The sequence below is a fragment of the Halyomorpha halys genome, unplaced genomic scaffold (genome assembly GCF_000696795.3).
Source record: "Halyomorpha halys isolate HHAL.00 unplaced genomic scaffold, Hhal_1.1 Scaffold409.1, whole genome shotgun sequence".
Classification (NCBI taxonomy): Eukaryota; Metazoa; Arthropoda; class Insecta; order Hemiptera; family Pentatomidae; genus Halyomorpha; species Halyomorpha halys.
Window position 1 is genome coordinate 942,847 of NW_027115142.1, and position 20,165 is coordinate 963,011.

The 20,165-nt window shown below is 32.5% G+C and overlaps 2 protein-coding genes across 2 annotated transcripts; one reads left to right on the forward strand and one right to left on the reverse strand.

Annotated features, from left to right (window-relative positions):
* Positions 1-8,246: 8,246 nt before the first annotated feature.
* Positions 8,247-11,061, reverse strand: mRpS21 (mitochondrial ribosomal protein S21). The gene is made up of 3 exons (XM_014423188.2): positions 10,838-11,061; positions 10,698-10,764; positions 8,247-8,489 (listed from the first exon to the last, which is right to left on the reverse strand). The coding sequence occupies exons 1-3, from the start codon at positions 10,921-10,923 to the stop codon at positions 8,373-8,375; spliced, it is 270 nt and encodes an 89-aa protein (XP_014278674.1). The 5' UTR covers positions 10,924-11,061; the 3' UTR covers positions 8,247-8,372.
* Positions 11,062-11,065: 4 nt separating this feature from the next.
* On the forward strand, positions 11,066-17,958 carry LOC106682376 (uncharacterized). The gene is made up of 3 exons (XM_014423187.3): positions 11,066-11,354; positions 11,428-11,612; positions 14,090-17,958. The coding sequence occupies exons 2-3, from the start codon at positions 11,429-11,431 to the stop codon at positions 15,223-15,225; spliced, it is 1,320 nt and encodes a 439-aa protein (XP_014278673.1). The 5' UTR covers positions 11,066-11,354; position 11,428; the 3' UTR covers positions 15,226-17,958.
* The last annotated feature ends 2,207 nt before the right edge of the window (positions 17,959-20,165 follow it).

Here is a 20,165-nt window from a genome sequence, read left to right on the forward strand (position 1 = left end):
TATATACATGTCTTAATAATATTTCATGTATCATAAAATAGCTCCAGAAACTCAAAGTTTATGTCCAACACCATAAAATTATTTCGCTCCCTGAGATTGGAAAGAGTGAGGACCGTACGGTGTATAGTAATGAATACCTGCTAGTGGGCGTTTGGGTGACTCATCCTTACCTGGCACCAAGTCTCGCTTCCTTAAGGCAAACTTAGCTTTTTTTTCTTATCTAACCATATAATTCATGTTTAGTTTTTTTTTTATTCTTTTGCCTCTCTAGTCATTCTAGAACACTAAGTCAAAAAGTTCCTCCAACGGAAACACTCCTAGAAGGGATAAGTTATGTTTTAAATATAAAACATTGGAGTGTATGGTTATATAATTTCTTTAATTAGTATCAACAATTTGTTGAAAAATACAAAACATTTACCAGCTTCCTCCCTTAACATTCTCAGAACAGAGCTCAATTATTATTATTCTCTCATGGTCTTGCCAATTCAGATTTTGGGATAGATCACCTACTATCCATCAGTATTAATTTTACGATAACAAAACAAAACAATAAAAATAAATTATGTTTCTAAGGACTTAAGCTTTTAAAAATAACAAATCTACATAGCCAATCAAGTTTTGACATTTTGGCACGGAAAAGAAGAATGAAACCAAAATTTCAAGAACATCATATATAATTGGAGAAGTTTGTCGGGGGGTGCGGTCAGCAAAGACAACATAAATAAACAAAACTCTAGGCAGTTGCAGGCCTACCTTCTACGTCATAACCCCTGATGAAGACCTGAAACTCGGGTCGAAACGTCGGCATAAAATAAATAAATATGGTTTTGATTATTTATGTTGTTCTTTGCTGACCGCACCTCCCGACAAACTTCTCCAATCATTAATCTACGGTCAACTATCTACACCTCAACATTATATATAATTGTCGCAGTACTTTATTAGTTATTACAATTGGCATTTGCTTGAAAAAATATTTTTTTTCATTCCTAGGGTGTAGCTGTCCCCCATCTGGGTACGCCTATGCTTCCAGCCATCTTTACCGCCGGTGTGACTGCCAGATACCAACAACTCTCGTAACGCTACCTAGCACTAATTACTTATAAATGTTTTTGTCGAGGTGGGTTTTTTCTTGTTTCTTCTGCTTGTCCAGATGGCCTCGACAATGAGTATTCAGTTTATAAAGGTAAGGTGGTTGACAAGGAAGATGACTAGATAGGATGAGGCTAACGGGTGACACTTGCTATATTTCGGAGGATCGTAACCTCATCCTACTGGGTACTATTCCGATAAACACGAGGGAGGAATGCAGACCTCGATGGTAGCTAGCCTCCAGAGTCATACAGGAAGGTGCCTTCGTCCTGCCGGGTACTATTCCGACAGAAGTGAAGGAAGAATGTAAACCCGGAGGGTAGCCGCCGGAGCGTACGAAGGTTTAAAAGGAAGAGGAGAGAGATCATGTCAAGGGTGAACAAAAAATAACAACTATTTAGAAATCAAGATCGGCTATAATCCGTAATAATCTCAAGTAGAGGCAATGAATCTGTGTTCTGTTTCGTGCTTTATTTTGGCATCGTTTATTCGATATTATTTTATCGACATTGCTAAGTAATATGTATAAAAATTAATAATATGTACAAATAATAATATGTTTCTATAAAATACAATAGTATACAAATTTGAGAGCTTCGGTGAGGCTCGAGGTGCTGCGCTCTAGTGGTTTGTAGTTGAACTTTTTGCTTCTCTCGCTACATTTTAATATGATTTTAGAACGTAAAATTAACTTTCATTATTTAGTTTGGTAGGACTGATTACTTTCTGTAAGCTCTACATTATGAACTCTGAGGTGCTAAGCCCTGATAGGAGCCCATAAATTCATATTTCCTAGAGGCCTGAACATGACCGAATCTGGCAATGGATGAGTTAACTTATGCGGCGTTACTTACCATCTGATGATGTACTATGATAGTAATTGTAATCTACAATAATAATCTATTCTAATCAGAAATAATCTACTAATAACAATGATATGTAATTGTAGAATCAATGAGGTGTCTTTGACTTAAACTTCTGTTAAAACAGCCCTGACGAAGCCCTGCAACGTGTGGCGAAACGTTGGCTTAATTAAAATAGAAATTACTATTTGAGTTTAATTTGACCGCAACCGTACCATATTCCATTTCTAAATATTAAATCTAATTGCACACATTTTTTTAACTTACCATTAATTAAAAATTAGTATATCTTTTCTTGAATATAGAATTACATTTTCAAAGTAATATGTACTAATTTTGAAAATTGATTGGATATCTGGATCAACGGAAATATAAGCTTTTGGAACTAGAAATTTTACACAAATATAGTATTTACGATTAGAGAGTCCAACTAAATCTTAATTACAAACGGGCTTAGATGAGGCGGACTTTTTGAGAAAGTTTCAGACAAAAAAATTACAAACTTTATATGAGTCAGCAACTGTTACCTTCACAACACCTATTGAGGCAAGTTTATTTCATCAACGTTTTAACAAATGTGAAAAGCTTATTTTTTATTAAAAAGTATGAAACTTATTTAAATGAATGGATTTATAAACAAACTTATTACCGTTTGGACAGAAGTCTGCAAGAAATAAGAGTAAACAACAATTTATAGGTCATTATGAATTTAGGGTGTTATTACTATCTGCATCGCCATTGTATTTAATTAATAGTGAGGTGTAAATAGCTGACTGTAGATTAATATAAGAAAGTGATCGGAGGGGGGGGGGGAGGAGCAGAAAAAAATACACAAATAAACGAAACTTATTTATTTGTGCCGACGTTTCGACCTGAATTTCGCACTTTCATCAGGGACTCAACGTTACTTTAATTAAAAGTCACTTTCAACTTTTAACGGAATCTTCGTTGATTCCCTGATAAAGGCCTGAAATTTAGGTCGAAACGTCGGCACAAATAAGTAAGTTTCGTTTATTTGTTTTTGCTGAGAGCACCCCCCACCATCTTCTCCTTATGAATTAAATTAAGTTTGTGAAGCTTTGTGGGCTGCGATCTTTTCCCCCACTAAAACAAAGTGGTATAGATAACTATATATAATTTTATATTTTTACACAGAAATTAAAAACGTCATTGAGATAAATCTCCCTCGTAAAGTAATAAGAATTAATCATCACAACTGAGACGAGTCGGAGGTGAAAAAAAAAATATTCAAAAACCTTTATTATCAAACTGATAATAAATTTTTATTAAATTCTGGTACAGTGCACGTATCAGATAACATTCACTTTCCACCCTACTTTAAATGGAAATCAGATTTGATGGAAAGGTTCACATATAGGTTATGTGAAAAAAAAAGAACAGATTATTTAATACCTACGATGGTGAAAATATCTATCAGAATAACGAAACGAACTAACGCATTGCACATTCACTCTTATAATATATCTTTTATTTATGTATTTTTCGTCATTCTTCATTACCTTCTTCAACTTTCTATGTTTATTATTTCTAATATATTTGGCTTCCAACATCTATATCACTACTCATGGGCATAGGTAGGTAGAATTTGGCCAAGGTGGAAGCACACACACACACCCGTGTGTAGTTGCTGGGCTCCCATCGGGCGCCTCCCCAGGCGAAAAAGAACATTATGAAGGGAAAACGCTCAAAACCAAATTGATCGGATGCCTTAATAATCAAGATTTCGGAGACCAGCACCTCCCTCCCCCCTCCGAAAGGTCCGAGACGACCCCGCCCTGAATGGCTCGGGTAAAAATATCTTTAAAAGATCCGTAAAAATAACACAGGGAATCTACTGTACTAGCGACCATGAAGCGCATACTTGCACTGGGTGCACTGGGAAATGACGCTCCAGTTAGGACGTGGACGCAAGATTCACTGGTTGAAATCAGGGACTTGGACGCCCTTACGACAAAGGAAGAGGTTGCCGAAGCTCTCAAAGCCCTTTTAGAAGGAGAAGTGATACAACCTACAGCGGTACGATCGATTCGTGTAGCGTATGCTAGCACACAGACCGCACTGGTTGCTCTGCCGGTTCTACTGGCGCGGAAGGCTGTCACGGAAGGCAAAATCAGAGTGAGCCTAGTGGTTAGCCGAATTCGGTAGAAGGTTAGACTGCAACGCTGTTTCCGGTGTTGTGAATTGGGACACTTGGCTAGAAGATGCCAGGGTCCTGACAAGACCAAGTGTTGCTGGAAATGTGGCGAACAGGGGCATTTAGCCTCCGATTGCATGCGGAATCCTTGTTGTGCACTTTGGGCTGGTAAAGGAGACAACGAGCACTCTTTTGGCGTAAATAAATGCCCATCAAGAGCGAAGGAGGCTGAAAAACCTGACAAAATGAGGATATTACAACTTCACCTCAACCACTGTGAAGCATCACAAGATCTTCTTCTTTGGTAAACAGTTAAAGACCTAAGGATTGACGTAGCAATCCTGAGTGAACAATATAAAAACCTGGAAAACATCGCTTGGATATCTGACACCACTGGAAGGGGTGCGATCTGGGTATGCGGCAGACAGGCCATAACCGAAAGGGCTCAAAACCCCACATGTGGGTTTGTCTGGGCTAAAATACAACATATATACTTGTATAGTTGCTATGCCCCACCAAACACCACAACCGAGGAATTCCAAGGACTTATGAGTCCTACGATCTATGGATCCTATAGCCTAAGATGCAAGAGGGCGCAGACCTGTAGTTATTGCTGGAGATTTTAATACCTGGGCGATGGAGTGGGGTAGTCAATCGACTAACCGACGCGGAGAAACCTGCTAGAAGCCTTCGCCCAGATAGAGGATCTGGTTTTGGCAAATACAGGGTCGGAGCCTACGTTCATGAGAGAAGGAGGGAGTTCGGTAATTGACCTCACGTTCGTTAGTGACATCCTCCCACCCAACTAATAGTTGGCAGGTCAGCGAACTGTACACACACAGTGATCACCAGGCTATCCTGACCACAATATGGAACCGCGAACCAAGGGTCATTGGGCGTCCCTGAATACCACAGGAGTATCATTCGTGACTACTTCAAGGACAAGACCTTGATATGTTCGACAGAGGACGGCTCGAGAAGGTTTAAGGACTGGCGGTGTACCCCAGGGTTCGGTACTGGGACCTCTGTTGTGCAATGCAATGTACGACGGAATCCTTACGCTAAGTCTAACAGAGGGTTCCGAAAAAGTGGGGTTTGCACTTTTGCGGTAGAAGTCGAGGCAAAGTATAAAGAAGAACTCATGCTAAAGGCCAACCATTGTGTCGCTTCGGTTCGAGATTGGCTAGAATCTGTAGGGCTGCAACTAGCAGACAGTAAGACGAGAGGCCCTTCTCGTCAGCAGCAGGAAAACTGTCACCTTGAGAGCGGGTAGGCAAAAGATCCAGTCCAACCCTTCTTTGACTTATCTCGGGGTAAGAATCGATGATAGACTCCGGTTCATTGGCATTCAGTGGAGGTGTACGCGCAGGCAGGTGCCCAACATTGAGGCTTGGGTGAATAGTAACCACGGGGAGGCACTCAGCCACTCACCTCATGATGTAATGCCTAAAGGCGGTCCCGTGAGGGGTGAGAAACAGGTGTAGGGAGGTTTAGTCGGTAAAAATCCCACACATGGATAGGTGTATTTTGAAGAGTTCCACCTACCCTCGTTAAAACACATACACAGATTCCATTCGGAAACATTGGGTTAAAGAAAAATATGTAATTCAGCATTCTAAGAAATTCTCCCACCATTCAGCCATAGCTCCCCCTGATCCTCTGCCTACGCCCATGTCACTACTCCTATTTCCAGAAATATGTTTTCAATCTGGGAAAAATATTTGTCCTGTTATCTTCTTAAGTTATTTATTATCAAATTATACGATTATTCATTTCGGGGTTAGGCTATTCACTATTCCCACTCACGGACAGACCATTTTGTGACTTGGTTATTTCGACTTGGAGGATCTCAAAACGTGTTTTCCGTTGTCTCAAGACGAAACTCGAAATTTTGCACGATCTCAATACTTCTCTCACTACATATTTCATACAAAGATAAATAAAAGTAAAAATCCAAAAAGAAGTGATATCATCCAAAAAAAAAAAAAAAAAAACGCTGTAAAAAATTCCCTGCATAAAAAAAAAAAACCTCCTATAAGCCAGAGTATTCTCCAATATATTGGAGCTTTGTGCCTCAGCAAAGTAGAAATCGAATCAAATTGGGGCGGGGAGCAGTGCTGTCGATTTCCAGGTATTTTTCACCTTAGAGGTTATTCGCTAAAATGGATTTACATAATATATAGGTGTTCTGGTGCGGTGTCGCACTAGTTCTTAAACTAGTTTTTTTTTTTGTTAATCATTAGAGACTTTTTCTATTGCTGAAGTTATTATGTTTCCTTAGATGTTATATTTTAGATATAGAAATGGAATTTCTTTTTGGGGTCCAGGATTGATTTATTTTTGAGTTATGGGATGAATATAATTTATGGGCCTTGGGCCGATTTGTTTTTGGGGCCCGGGTCAGATTTATATTTGAGGCTCGGAGCTGATTCAATTTTAAGTTAATGGGCGAATATATAGGAATAATGTGTAGCGAGGGGGGCGAAAAGGAGCATGCTGTTCAGCCACAACCCACCAGAGCGTAGTACCTCGAGCCCCATTGAAGCTCTTAAATTTACAAATTACTGTATTTTGTACTGTTAAGGCGTATACATGTGATAGTTAACGTCACAGTTGCTTTACTGACATTACTTATACTATCAACTATCACGCCAGAGCTAGTGCGACAGTACATTCATGACTGTGACAATCATACAGTTAAAGTTATATCGATTCTCCAAGAGGGGATAATGTGATGGGTATTTTTCAGTTAGAACAGGGATTTTACAGTCAGGAGGATCGGCAGCACTGGTGGGGTGTCAGTTGGTACCTTATTGCCAAAGTAACAACTGCAATTATTATCACAGTTAAAAGGCCATAATCGCTACAGACATCACACCCGTTTTTGGGTCCTACTATTCCTTAGTTGAGGCTTAACACTCCAAGGGGGGCATTCCTCTGATTAGAATCATTAACAATCATCACTCCTCGGCTGAACTTGTACTCTAATCTACTTAAGTGATCCCCAAAGCTGTTTTTCTGTTGGAGCAGCCTTTTTTTATGACCCATCAGGCAGCTCTTTTTTTTGTTACAGGAAAATTCTTACATTAAAAGTTATTTATTGGGAGAATTAGATCTTCACTAACTATTCCTTCTGGCAATACAGCCATTTTTAGACTTAAATAGGGGTTAATTCTCTCTCAGTTTCGCAGCAGTTTGAACATAAACTGTTGCGGGTCTTTTTACAAAATGCCAATACAACATTTACTGTACAACTGTTACCATTAGCTACTTTACGGGCTTTGCTATTGAGCGGAAGTTCAAAGCTATAATTCTCTTTTACATTTGTTGACATTCAGTACATTTTGGAGAGAGTTATCACCTTGTTTATTAAGCTTTTGGTTTTGTTTTCAAAAAAGTTAAACTTCTATATCACTAAACAATGAAAGTAGATACACAAATAGAAAGAATCATTGTCATTATTAATAAGTTCCATTCATAAAGCAGTATAATTAAAACAATAGGAACTGGTTCTTTATACTTATTGCATTATAATTTAAATATGAGTGTTCTCCAATTATGATGCTATTTCAGTTACAGAGGTTTTTAAGAATGATCAACCATCTGAATAGAATGATTTTTTTATTTTCTGTTATTAACCTCCTTGAGGCCTACATTTCTTTCTCACATTGAGGTTTTAATCATTGTTATCTGGTAATAAAATATATAATGCTTGTTTTCTCACTTTTTAGACCTGCCACAAAGCTGAAACTGATATTTTATAAGTCAATGGTACTAATTTCTTTTGGAGTAAACCTACACAAAATGGCTGCCATCTTTTCAGGATTCTTTCGAATACTGGTATAAATCATGAACTTTAGATGAAACACACCAATCACTCTAAATTTGTTTACCTCAGTCCCTTAGTTAAACAGAAGGAAAAAAAACTGATGGACTTTGAAAAAAAAAAAAAAAAATTACCCTAAGTAATGACGAACAAGAACCAATTTTATCAATACTTCTTAGTGTACAAAAACAATACTACTTAGAATAGTAGTACTATAATTGAATAATATAATACAATGAAGAAAGGTTTCTTATATATGTAAATGAAATAATAAATAAATGATTCCGGATTGAAAAATAAATAACAGTTATAATTTACTAATATCGTTTTATATTTGTGTAAGACAATAATGTTAAAATAACCCTGACAGTTCCCTAACTAAAAGTGAGGATAGAAAAAAAATATACACTGAAAACAATTTCAACTGAAACTATTATATACATCCTGGAAATGGATCAGCTCTATTTTTTCTCATAATAAATTGCATCTTTCTAGTCATGTCTTCATTATAGATAGCTTTGCATTTCTCATAATTAATCCTTCTCCTTTGCTGAAAAAGAAATATATATGGATAAGTTAAAAAGACTATATTTATGACACCCCATATCAAATCAATAGTTACTTATGTATTTTATATGTAAAAAAGTTTACTATAAGAACTTTTGTAATGTAAATTATATGCAAATTATTTTTTTTTATCTTTCAGATTCACATAAACACTTAAATTTTCATTCCTAGTTTTAAAAAAGATATTTAAGATTTTACCGTCAGATATTTCTACAACTCAAGCAGAGGAACTGCTGAGACCCCACTGAGAGTACAGAGATATATTAAGGAAAAAATGGAAGGGTTTACCATGCAACTGAGTAACTACTCTTAGACATATCCCACATCATCAACGGTTTATGGTGTCCAAACCTGTCCCAGCTGCAGAAGTATAGTCCTGCCAGTAACTTACATAATCTCACTAGGAGGTCCCTCCAAGAAAAAATTTTAGGAGAGGGCAGGGCGTCCCAGCTTCTAGAGAGGGATGCTCTCAGGGATCAGTCTTTTGTCTAGCCCTTTGGAAGCTGGTTTTCGATGTGCTATCGAAAGCGCTAGAAGAGGACCTGCTCCCCTGTCACTGCATATGTTTACAACCTTGCAGCTGTTGTTGGCTTCGGATACAGAAACACAGAACTAAGATAAAAATACTAGCTAAGTGATGTGCCAGCTTAGCAGCTAGAATATAAGGGGGAGAAATGAGGATGGTTACTGCTAAGACTCGAGCCATTCTACCATTCCCAAGCCATGGCTACTACTAAGACCCAAGCCATTAAAGGAGTATCACTGATAGATCATACCCTATTAATATGAATATAGAAGGTTACTGTCTGAGTAAGATGGTAACCTACCAGTATGTAGGATTAGATGAAGGCCTGAATATAATCCACCAATTGTTCAACCTCCCAATAAGGGTGGTCTAAGCCAGCGGTTCCCAAACTTTTTTTAGCAATGGCATCCTTCTTGGGCTAAAAAAAGTTCGCAGTACCCCTATTAGGCATAAAAAAGCTTCACAGCACCCCTATAGAGCCAAAAAGATATAAAAATGTTGGCATAATTATCCCTAGAGCAGTTGACTATGTAGATCAAAAAGGAAACAGAGTGCAAAGTAAATGCTGTATATACAATATTTCAATTTTTTTTTTTGATATTTTGAAAAAGTACCATTTTCTTGCAGCACCCCTGCATATAATTGAAGCAGCATAGGTGTAGAAAACACTGGCCTAAACCATGAATAAACTGAGTCATGTATGGGGCACGTTCTTATGACTCAAAGACCTAACCACCATGGCTACCTATAGAGAGGTAGCTGGACATCCTGAGATATGCATTAACAGACAATAATAGGGCTCTGGAACCAATAAATCACCATGCCAGAGAGGAGCAGGCTGGTATTGACCAAGATAATGGCTATTGCTATGAACCACTAGATATTAAAGGATAATTTCATGTGAAGCAGTGAGAGTATTAGAAGGGATAGTATATCCAACAGCTAGAATAAGTGGAAAAATATTAAAATAAGAGAGAAGATGGAAGACAATCCCAAAATGTGGCACACTAAGGAAGTACTTTCCCAGCATACAATGAGGACTCAACTTACAATGTTAATGTGGATTTGGGTCAATTATAAATTAGATGGTTAGAAAGTATTAATAATAAAACAATTTTGTAAAATATATATTCTTAGTATTTAAGTATTACACAGAGTAAAAAATTGGATAAATATAGTATACACAACATTATTACCTAAAAAAAATCTAAAGAGATAGAGAAAAATAAAAACTATGGTACGAACAAGAACATATTCTTACTAAAAAACAAAACACAAAAGAAATATTAATACATCTTATTGAGTAAGTGAGAATGGTAGTATTTTTTTTTTTTTTTTATCAAGTGAACACTGATGAAACAAGTGAAAAATTGAAGAATTATTCTGGCATGAGTGATGCTTTATAATTGATTGACTAATATAATGACAAACTATTCAGTTTAGCCTATTTTTGTCAGCCAGTATAGCCTACATGGGGGATTTCTTAAAAAAGTGATTATTTAACAACCCCCTTTCTTGATAAACTAAATTTTGAATACTTTACATATTTATATGTAGTCTCTGCTCCCACCATTATTTTAAACGAGTATATTTATACTTTGAATCTAACTTCAACAAAACTATATCAATTTGAAAAAATATTCTGGTGAAATCTTGTGAACTTACCTGATGTGGTTTTTCATAATACCTTGTTCTTCGATATTGGTCCAAAATACCTTCTTTTCCCAATATTCTGAAAGAAATGCCATGATTTTTCAAAGTAAAATTCGTTTTATCTTGAAGGGGTCAGTTAAAAATAATTCTACCTGTTCAAAATTCTAGCTGCTTCATCAACATTTCCATTCCTGACTAAAACCGTTCTTGCCAAAAAAGGAAGGTGTCTATTAGGCATTTTAAGTATGTCTCAATATGCAATTTATAAGCGACAGAATTGTACAATAATATGGAAACTTAAAACTTAATTATAAAACGAAGATCAGAAACCTATTCTAGGAAGGTTAAGGTATGGTTACGAACGTGTTTGGTTTGTGTTGTGGTCATCGAAATGTATCATCAGGTTATTTTGTACTGAAATTGAAATGAACATATATTAATAAACATCTTATCCATCCTATCAGTTTTTGATCTTTTACTGACTATTTCTCCTTGAGATTGACATTATAAAAGTCAGACTGTAATATAATTATAACAATTTTTTTATTTTATTTAAAAACTGCTGGACTTTTATTTATCCACATTAACCATGATATGTTTCTTGGTTTCGGTTTAATAACAATAAAACAGAATTAAAATATTTCTGGACCGATTCATGTAAAAGCTGAAGCAAGTACCCATTTCTACCTGTCATTAATTCAATGGCTTATGTTAACTACCTACATGATTTTATTACTTTTAGGATGGACTTTATAGGCCTTTTACCTCCTGAGATTTCTTTAAAAGTTCTGGCCCATCTTGATATGAATGACATCTTAAATTGCTCATTAGTAAGCAAAGCTTGGTATAATGTCACCAATTGTAATAGTATTTGGAAATATTTTTGGAATCCTAATAATCCTCCAAAAGAAAGTGAAGGTTGTGCAGGTAACTAGCTGTTTTTATACCAATCAGTATTATTTTATTTGTTTTTAATCTAATGTAAACCTTTTGAATCACTTAACTGAACTCACACGACTTGAGATGTTTTATTTGCTGCAATGTATGTCGTCTTACATTTACGATAGTCAGTTATCTATTTTAGAATTGTTCATGAAAGTGCCACTAACATTGGTTGAAAAGAATCTGGGTATAGTATGAGTAGTAGTTCAACTAACTGTTGTTTATGTACCACTTATAATTGTTTTGTTGTCAAAAATATTAATTTATTGTAGTTCTGTATGCCTAAAGAATGATATCTTATAACAAGCTGAATAATTGTAATTTAAATATGGCACATTTATTATTATTATTATTCATACTGCTCCATGTATTAGTATTGACATTTAACTACTCTTGACAATAATATAATTTGTATTAATAATAAATAGATACATTTATCTTAGTATTGAAGGTTTTCCCTATAAGTCAATTGTTTATATAATGGCCTACTTGGCTGTATTTTTTGATTGCTTGTATGATTTATATGATAAAGAAGAAACAAAAATAACACAAATTTTATCTTTAATGTGTGTTAAGTTATCAAGAAGAATATTAGTGGATCATTCTTTCTTTGAAAAATTTGAGAAAATTTTCATATTAGGCTCATCCTCAAATAAACTGCCACTTTTTTTATTTCTGAGATAAGAAAAAAAGGAAAAGAACATTATTGGAAACTTACCTATAAGTCTTGGAACATTTTGTATAGGTACTGAAGGAGTTCCACTAAATGATTTTGTTAATTTGACAGTTTCTAGATTTTCTATGAATTTGAAAATTGGCAAACTAATTTTTCAATTTGACGTGCTGTCCGCACTGAAAACAATTTTTCTCTAACTCTTGGGTTTTCCAAGTGCATACTACAGTAGTTGTTGGGTGGTGAAACACACTATTAATAATAAAAAAAATTGTCTCTTTTTATTGGTATTTATATCCTGGGGGATGGACTTTTATTTTATGGTGGCCTGAAAGACTAAAAACTTGACCCTCCCACCATGGTTAGAATAGAATAACTATGGTTATTACCTCTAAATAACTAAATAACCACTCCTATCTCACCTCCCTCACTATATGTCAGGAAGGTATTAGTCTTGAACCTTCAGGTTTGCTAAATTTTTTACTATTATTATTTAGGGGTCCTAGGTACTCGGATGTCTCTGTTGGTATGCCGAGTTAACATTGCTTTACCTAATTTTCCATAGCAATACTTCTTACGTGTATTACTTATCTAATCCCTGATAAACAAAATGCTTCCCTATTTGATCATTCCACATTTATTTTTTAATATCTGATCCCAATCTACCAACTTTTTTAACTCCTTCCATAGAACTGATTTCTGTTGCATATTGTTCATTATTTTTGTCTACCTTTTCATGGAATTCCCTCCTACTTCGTGCTGTAATTACTCCTCTATAGTATTCTTTGAACACCACTTATTTCTTCTCTCACTCCATCATCAAACTATCATACTCATATAAACAAGATTCATTATTACTAAAACCAATACCTATTGCTTGTGTTAATTTTAACCAAAACCTATTAATTATCTACAATTAACATGTAATATGTAAAAAGAAGATTAATAAATGTAGTCAGATTAATAAACATATAAGGCTTATTCCAATACAGGTTTTGACTTTCTTTTGATTGGCAAGTGTTTGGGAGGTTCAGGTTTTTGAAAAACTACATTGGTTCATGTACTCGCCAATTTAATGACAGTCAAAACTTGTGAAGGAGTAATAATAGTGCCTATATTAGGTCCAACTATGTTATTATGTACAGTGCAACAATAGTTTTTTTTTTATATGTGTATATATAGTTGACCGTAAAAATTGATATATAAGATGGTCAGGGTTGCGGTCAAAAGAGAAACAAAAATAGTTTATAACTATTTATTTTCCGAGGTTCCCCCCCTCTTTGCAGGACTGTTCAAAGCGAACGGTTGAACAATGAGCTGTTCAACCGTTCGCTTTGAACAGCCCTGATGAAGCCCTGCAAAGTGGGGCGAAACGTCGGAAAATAAATAGTTGTAAACTATTTTTGTTTCTCTTTTGACCGCAACCCTGACCATCTTCTTATATATATTTTTTTTTTATTTCATTTCAAAAACCTGTTATCATTATTATTTCATTTTATTGAAATTAAAAATATTTCTTACCTATTATTAGTATATATTATTAAATATGAAAACAAAAATATATTTCAAATACTGTAAATTGAAAATAACAAATATTAGTAAAGTGATGATTTAACCATTCCTGGAACAATGTAATTTTCAATTACATTAAAAAAAATTACTTCATAATTAAGGATTAATTTGGAACCAGAGGATTAGCCTTTAAGTTAGCTGGATCTCCTATTGCTGTTAATGTCATTGAAAAGATTATTACATAACTCATTTTTAATAATTTTGTTTAACTGTTTAGATTTCGATTGGACGTTTGGCTCACCTTGTAAATGGAAATTATACCGAATGAATCATTATAGAATAATTAATAATTGGAAAGAAGACCGTTACAAACGTTATGAAATTGATGGTAGGTGGTTAGATACTACTGCTTATGATGGAAAAACTTTAGTTGTCAATAATGGACCACTTGACATCTATAGAATAGAAAACGGAAATCTGGTTCATATTCAAACTTTGAGAAATAGGAATCTTGATGCCTATATGTGTTCAACTAATAGTGCATTTATAGCTGTAAAGTATAAACCTTTTGTTGTTATTTATCATAATGAAAATGATAAGTATAGAACTTCTTATTATCTCTATAATAAAGGACGAAACACAAAACTTTTTTGTACTAAGGATCCCAGAGAAATAGATAGCTCTTCTGATGATCACTTTACCTATCCTTATTGGTCAAATTTAATGTGCATAATAGGTGACACACTTTATGTTTATTTTTCTCATTTAAAGGTTCTCTATGCTTGGGAAATGAAAGAAATGAAATGTCTTCTTGAAAAGGAAGCAGATATTAATGATGTATCATATGACAACAATTGTGTATATGTCTGTATTCGTGATTCTATTTATGTTTTTGATAAAAATGGTAAGGTTGTGATGAGATTAGAAGCTAAATGGAATATTAGTAAAATGCATTGTAATCATAACATGGTTCTCGCTCAGCGTGGATTAAATGAGGAAATAGAGTTCTGCGCATGGGACAAAACTACGGGTAAGTTAATTTTTAATAAAAAGATGAATATAAGTGAAGATTTAATCCTTCATCCAAAAAGAGATGTTATTATTGATTTGGTTGACACTTGGCAAGTGGAAAAGAAAGAAATAACTGCCTATAACTTACTTGATGGTTCTCTTCTTTGGAAATCTCGGATAAGTGAATATAGTTTGTTGGGAGATCTTTACAGTATTGTTGCTGAAAGATTTCTTTTATTCTGTACATATACACGTCATATATTTGATATTTATGACACTGATTCAGGAAGCTATCTTTATTCATTAAATCACATCGATGATGATGATTTATATGCTTCATATGACTTGTTGATCTATTGTTGCAACAAAAATGCTAAATTAATTTTGCACATTTATTCTTAAATGGTTATTTTATATTGGGACTGATCGTGTTGCCTCATTTTGATTGTAATTAATTTGACTTAAATGGATGATAGGACTCTACTATTAATACTTATTATCTTTTATAAATCTTGAAACATATTTAATTAATAAGTTTAAGTAGATTTATACTTATTTTGTTTCAATTATAATTTCTTTACCATTTCTGTATGGTAGTATATTTCAAGGATTTTTATTTTTATATTGATACTAGTCAATTCTACAGGAGAGTTTATATCATGAGTAATCAATATTTTTTCCCTAAAATTTATTTCTTTTTGAGATTTTTTGAAAAAATTCTGACAAATGTTTATCTTTGCAAATCAATTAACCCTAATATTTCAACTAAAAATTATTGTATAATAATTTCTTTGGTATTTTATTTTGGAATAAATTTTTTTGTTAGATGTCAATTAATTATTATTTTATATATTATCATTTACAATATTTTTTTTAAAAATAATAGTGAAATGTAAATATGTTTTAGTATATTAATAATATATATATTTGTTATTAGATGTTGAAGCTATATATCAATATTAATGTACATAAAATCAATTATTAAGTAAATTTTTTTTATCCATATAAAGACTGCTGCGAAATATTTTAATCTATTTGGTTAAATTTATCTATTTCTATTTATTTTTACTTGCGATTTAACAATTATTTTTCATATTTTAAATTGTATTTTTACTATCTATGGCTTGAAAATGTTTGTACTTACAAGGACAGATAAACTGTTAATGTGTTCCTGTTATTAAAAAAAGTTTGTTTGGTGACCCTACATTCAAAAATATTGAATATGTAACCCGGAATCCTTTTCAACGTGCTCTAAGAGCTGAGGAAAAGCAATATAAAAGTCTGTATAAATGACAGTTTTTACAATTTTTTACTTCTGCCATTCTACATCTACAAAAGTCTGTACACATGTTTTCTTTTTCTTTTTTACATAGATCAAGAAAAAAATACGCTCAAAACATTTACTGAATTTAGGAGGCTAAAACATAAAGAAAACACATGTGGTCACTTTTACACCGTGACTATAGTTTGGACTGTGGACAACTATCATAAATTGAATTTTTTTTTCACTCATTTCTAGATCAATTAGTAAAATTATCAAAGTGCACAGTATGCAAATTGTCTATATATTTTTGTATAAATTACTATCTTAATTTGAACATTGTATTTCTTGAAAAGTATAAGGTAGTTTTTTTTGTAGGTATCTAACAAGGCTTCTGATTCCATCAATTTCCATTCCTTGCAAATTATTGTCCCAATTTTTTTTTTTGCAAATATACATTATCCCACCATTTAAAATTATTAAATGAGTAGATTGTAATCTAAAAAAATAGTGTTCGTTTTTAAAATAATTTTGGTAGATGCTGAATAATTTTTATTGAGGTATAAGTCAAAAATGAAAACTATGATTTTTATATATTTTTTCTCGGCTCCTAAAGCCTATTAGAGTGAAAGGCTGGGACAGGTGTCCAATATTTTTGGTTGTAGATTCACCAAAAAAATAGGATTAAAATTATTGAGGCATTGATTGTCCTTTCCTTTTTAGATTAGCTTATGCCTTTCATTATTTATTATACCCATGTTTTCTAGCCTTGAATGAATATTTATTAGATTATTAGCTTATTCCTGTTTTTACATCACTATAGTGTAGACATTTATTTAGCTATTTGGTTTTATTATTGTATATTAACATAATTTTAACGTATTAGTTTATTGTGTTTTACCAAAGATCATGATAATTTATTTACAGAACATTCCAAAAATAAAAAAATATTAACTTCCAGTTGATAAAGTTTCAGTATGATATCCAAATCATATTCCCTATATTTGCATTATGGTCATTTAAATGTTGTTTAAAGCTTTTATGAGATTATATTCCTACAAACAAGGAATAAACGATTTTGATCTCTTTGTTGTAATAAATTTGTTCCAATGTTATTGTCTAATATTTTTTACTATTTCATTTAACATTTAATATTAAATCTATTCATATATATTTTGTTGTAGATAAATTTTGTAACTGCTGTCAACGTATATTATAATGATTTTATTCTTTTAATTTTAAATAGGTTTAGATGCACAAGCATATGTTGAAAATAGATGAGGTTTTTCTCTTTTAATGAATTATGTAGTTTTCAATAATTTCTTGAAATTATATAACTGTTTTCAAATTTCATTTATTTATCTACGTAAATGAATAAGATTATTTTTAACTGTAAATATATCAACTTGCTATAATATATTGAGTAAAATAATAATAAATAGTTACTTTCAACTTCTACCTGATCGCCATACAATACTCTCTCACTGATACAGAAATATCATAACACTGCTCCAAAAGAATAATGATGGAACCGTAAAATTTTGTGAAATTAATTTTACAGTATTGGTGGACTCAAAAATGGATTTAATTGATGTTTGTTAATCAACATAATTTTACTTACAAAAATTCCTACCTTGGTGAATTTTTAAGTACAATCATGTCAACATACAAACATCCAATAACTGCATTTTTGAGCCCGGCAATACTGTATAGTCAATTTCAAAAAGTTAACAGTTGCGTTATTATACTTCCGGACTAGCGATATGATGATAGTGCTAGTTAAGTAATAAAAACACATATTATTGTCACTAAGTGTAAAAGATAAGAGCTCTTGACAAGAATATAGAAATCATTTTTAAAATACTTAAATGAAATTGAAATTTATTTCTCTCTAGTAATAAATACTGATTATGTTTTTGATTTGTACATTTTTTTTTTTCATTTAATGTATTTACTACTTATTAGTAATGACTAGTGATAATATTTTTTGTATGTACATTTCTATTTACATTTCATCCTCCTAATCCAATTCAATTTATTTTAGTTAAGATCACAAAGCCATACTAAATTGCTTGTTGTGTAGCTATGGAACTATCTATTAAAATTAAGCATCCTTTCACTGTCTTAACTTCCCTATCTTAATTCTCCGTCTTTTATAACAAACCTGTGATCATTTTTTTTCTAAACTAAAGTCAGGCAACTTTAATTATTGAGATAAATTTTATTCAAGATGTTTTAGGAATATATAAATATTGGGTCTCTCAGGGTACAACAATTGACATGTATGTAAATTTATTCATAAATATATACTACAGAGTTAGCATAAACTTTATCTTTACTTTTATATAAAACTTTTATTTTATGAAAGTTATATTATGAGTGTATTAAAAAAAATAGGATGAATACATAGTAATTTATAATAATTGCAGATAAGAAGGATCAAGATTTGTAAATAAGAATTTATTTAAAAATAAAATGATTAACTAGACTTGAACAAGAAGTATTTTATTATATGTTGAAAAATGTATTCATCATAATTACTTTGTTAATTTACAAACGTTCTATGTATTTTTACATTTAACTTTCACAAATGCAATTATTTTTTACTGTAGACTATTTAATCTTAGTATAGATATTTTATTTGTTAATGTTTCTATTTTTATAAATAAAGTTTTAATAAACTGAATAGTATTTCTTCTTTAACTGAAAATACTAATTTTATTATCATATAAATTAAACAATACATTTAATGTAGTGTTATGTATCGACATCTTTATGGGACATATTTCATTCTACTAGTTCTGCAGTTTGAACTATGGTCCAAAACTACTCCTTGTCCTAGGTATTTTGTTACATATTGAAAATGTAATTTAAGGACCTCTTTTAACTCTTATTACTTTGAGAAATATGAAGAGTTAATATTAAATAGATTTGTTTACAAAATATAATTTTTTATATTTAGTAAACTTTATACCAATGATTCCCAACCTTTTTTTTTTTTTTGTGGTGTTCAGTTAACGTGGAATGACCAATTCCTGAATTATTTTGCAGAACTCCAGTTGGGAACCACTACTACAATAATAACTTACCTTATACTTCCTTTAATGAAATATTAAAGAGGGATAGTTAAAAGTGAATTTTTTATTTTACGCAGCAATGAATTTTTCAGTGTCTAAAAAAATTACTCACTTGTTTTTAGAGTCAGTGAATACATATTTGATTGAGGTGGGATCTATTAATGGAAAATGGCAAATTGAGATGGATACACTGACACTCCATTTGATCCAAAAAAATTCTTTCCACTCTTTGAACAGATAGATGGTTTTTGTAATACTGAAACCCTTGGGTAGTGAACTTGATGGTAAACACATCAGAACTGCCATTAAGATTTTGTTTTAGTGAATCAGGTTTTGGTTCAGAGACCTTAAATAACCAGAACAGGGCAGTTAGGTGAATTGGATGATTCAATTTTTTTTTTCTACAAATTCAAATACGAAAATTTGCACTGCACCTGACTTGAAAAGATTATAAATGGATGTTAGTTATGCTTGCGATGATTAGAGAACCTACATTCAGTACTTATTGTTTATTAACACATAGAAAAGATATTTTATTTCTTTATTTTTTTTTATGTAATATAATGTTGGATAAGAATATTACCAAAAGTCAAAAACCATAACAAATACAAAACTCTTAAGTAATATATTCTTCAATCAGATGATTTCTCAATCTAGCAAGGTCCAACCATAAGTTACCAAAACAATTCTAAAGTTTATTTGTTAAATTTTAAAACAAATTAATATAAAGGACTTTTTGGAAAAGGGATTATCAAGCTTTGCTCTCGTCACCCACCCATAGCTAGTGAACTTGGCATGCCCTGAATCTATTTGCTAAAAACAGAAGCTAGTCCAGTAGTGCATATCTATTAACCTAATTAAACCACGCTAATGTGTACCAAAGATCTAGAATTGTACTAAATTGTTATGTAAGAACTATACATATAACCTTAAAAATATGCTCATGAATGTACTATAAACTCATTAACTCCCAGTCAGATGATGTCATGAATTCATGGCTATAT

Coding starts and splice junctions, on each gene's coding strand:
- mRpS21 (XM_014423188.2), bottom strand. CDS start 10,923: ATGCCTAATAGACACCTTCCTTTTTTGGCAAGAACGGTTTTAGTCAGG. Junction 10,765..10,837: donor GCAGCTAGAATTTTGAACAG/GTAGAATTATTT, acceptor CATTTCTTTCAG/AATATTGGGAAAAGAAGGTA. Junction 8,490..10,697: donor ATTATGAAAAACCACATCAG/GTAAGTTCACAA, acceptor TTTCTTTTTCAG/CAAAGGAGAAGGATTAATTA.
- LOC106682376 (XM_014423187.3), top strand. CDS start 11,429: ATGGACTTTATAGGCCTTTTACCTCCTGAGATTTCTTTAAAAGTTCTG. Junction 11,613..14,089: donor AGAAAGTGAAGGTTGTGCAG/GTAACTAGCTGT, acceptor TTAACTGTTTAG/ATTTCGATTGGACGTTTGGC.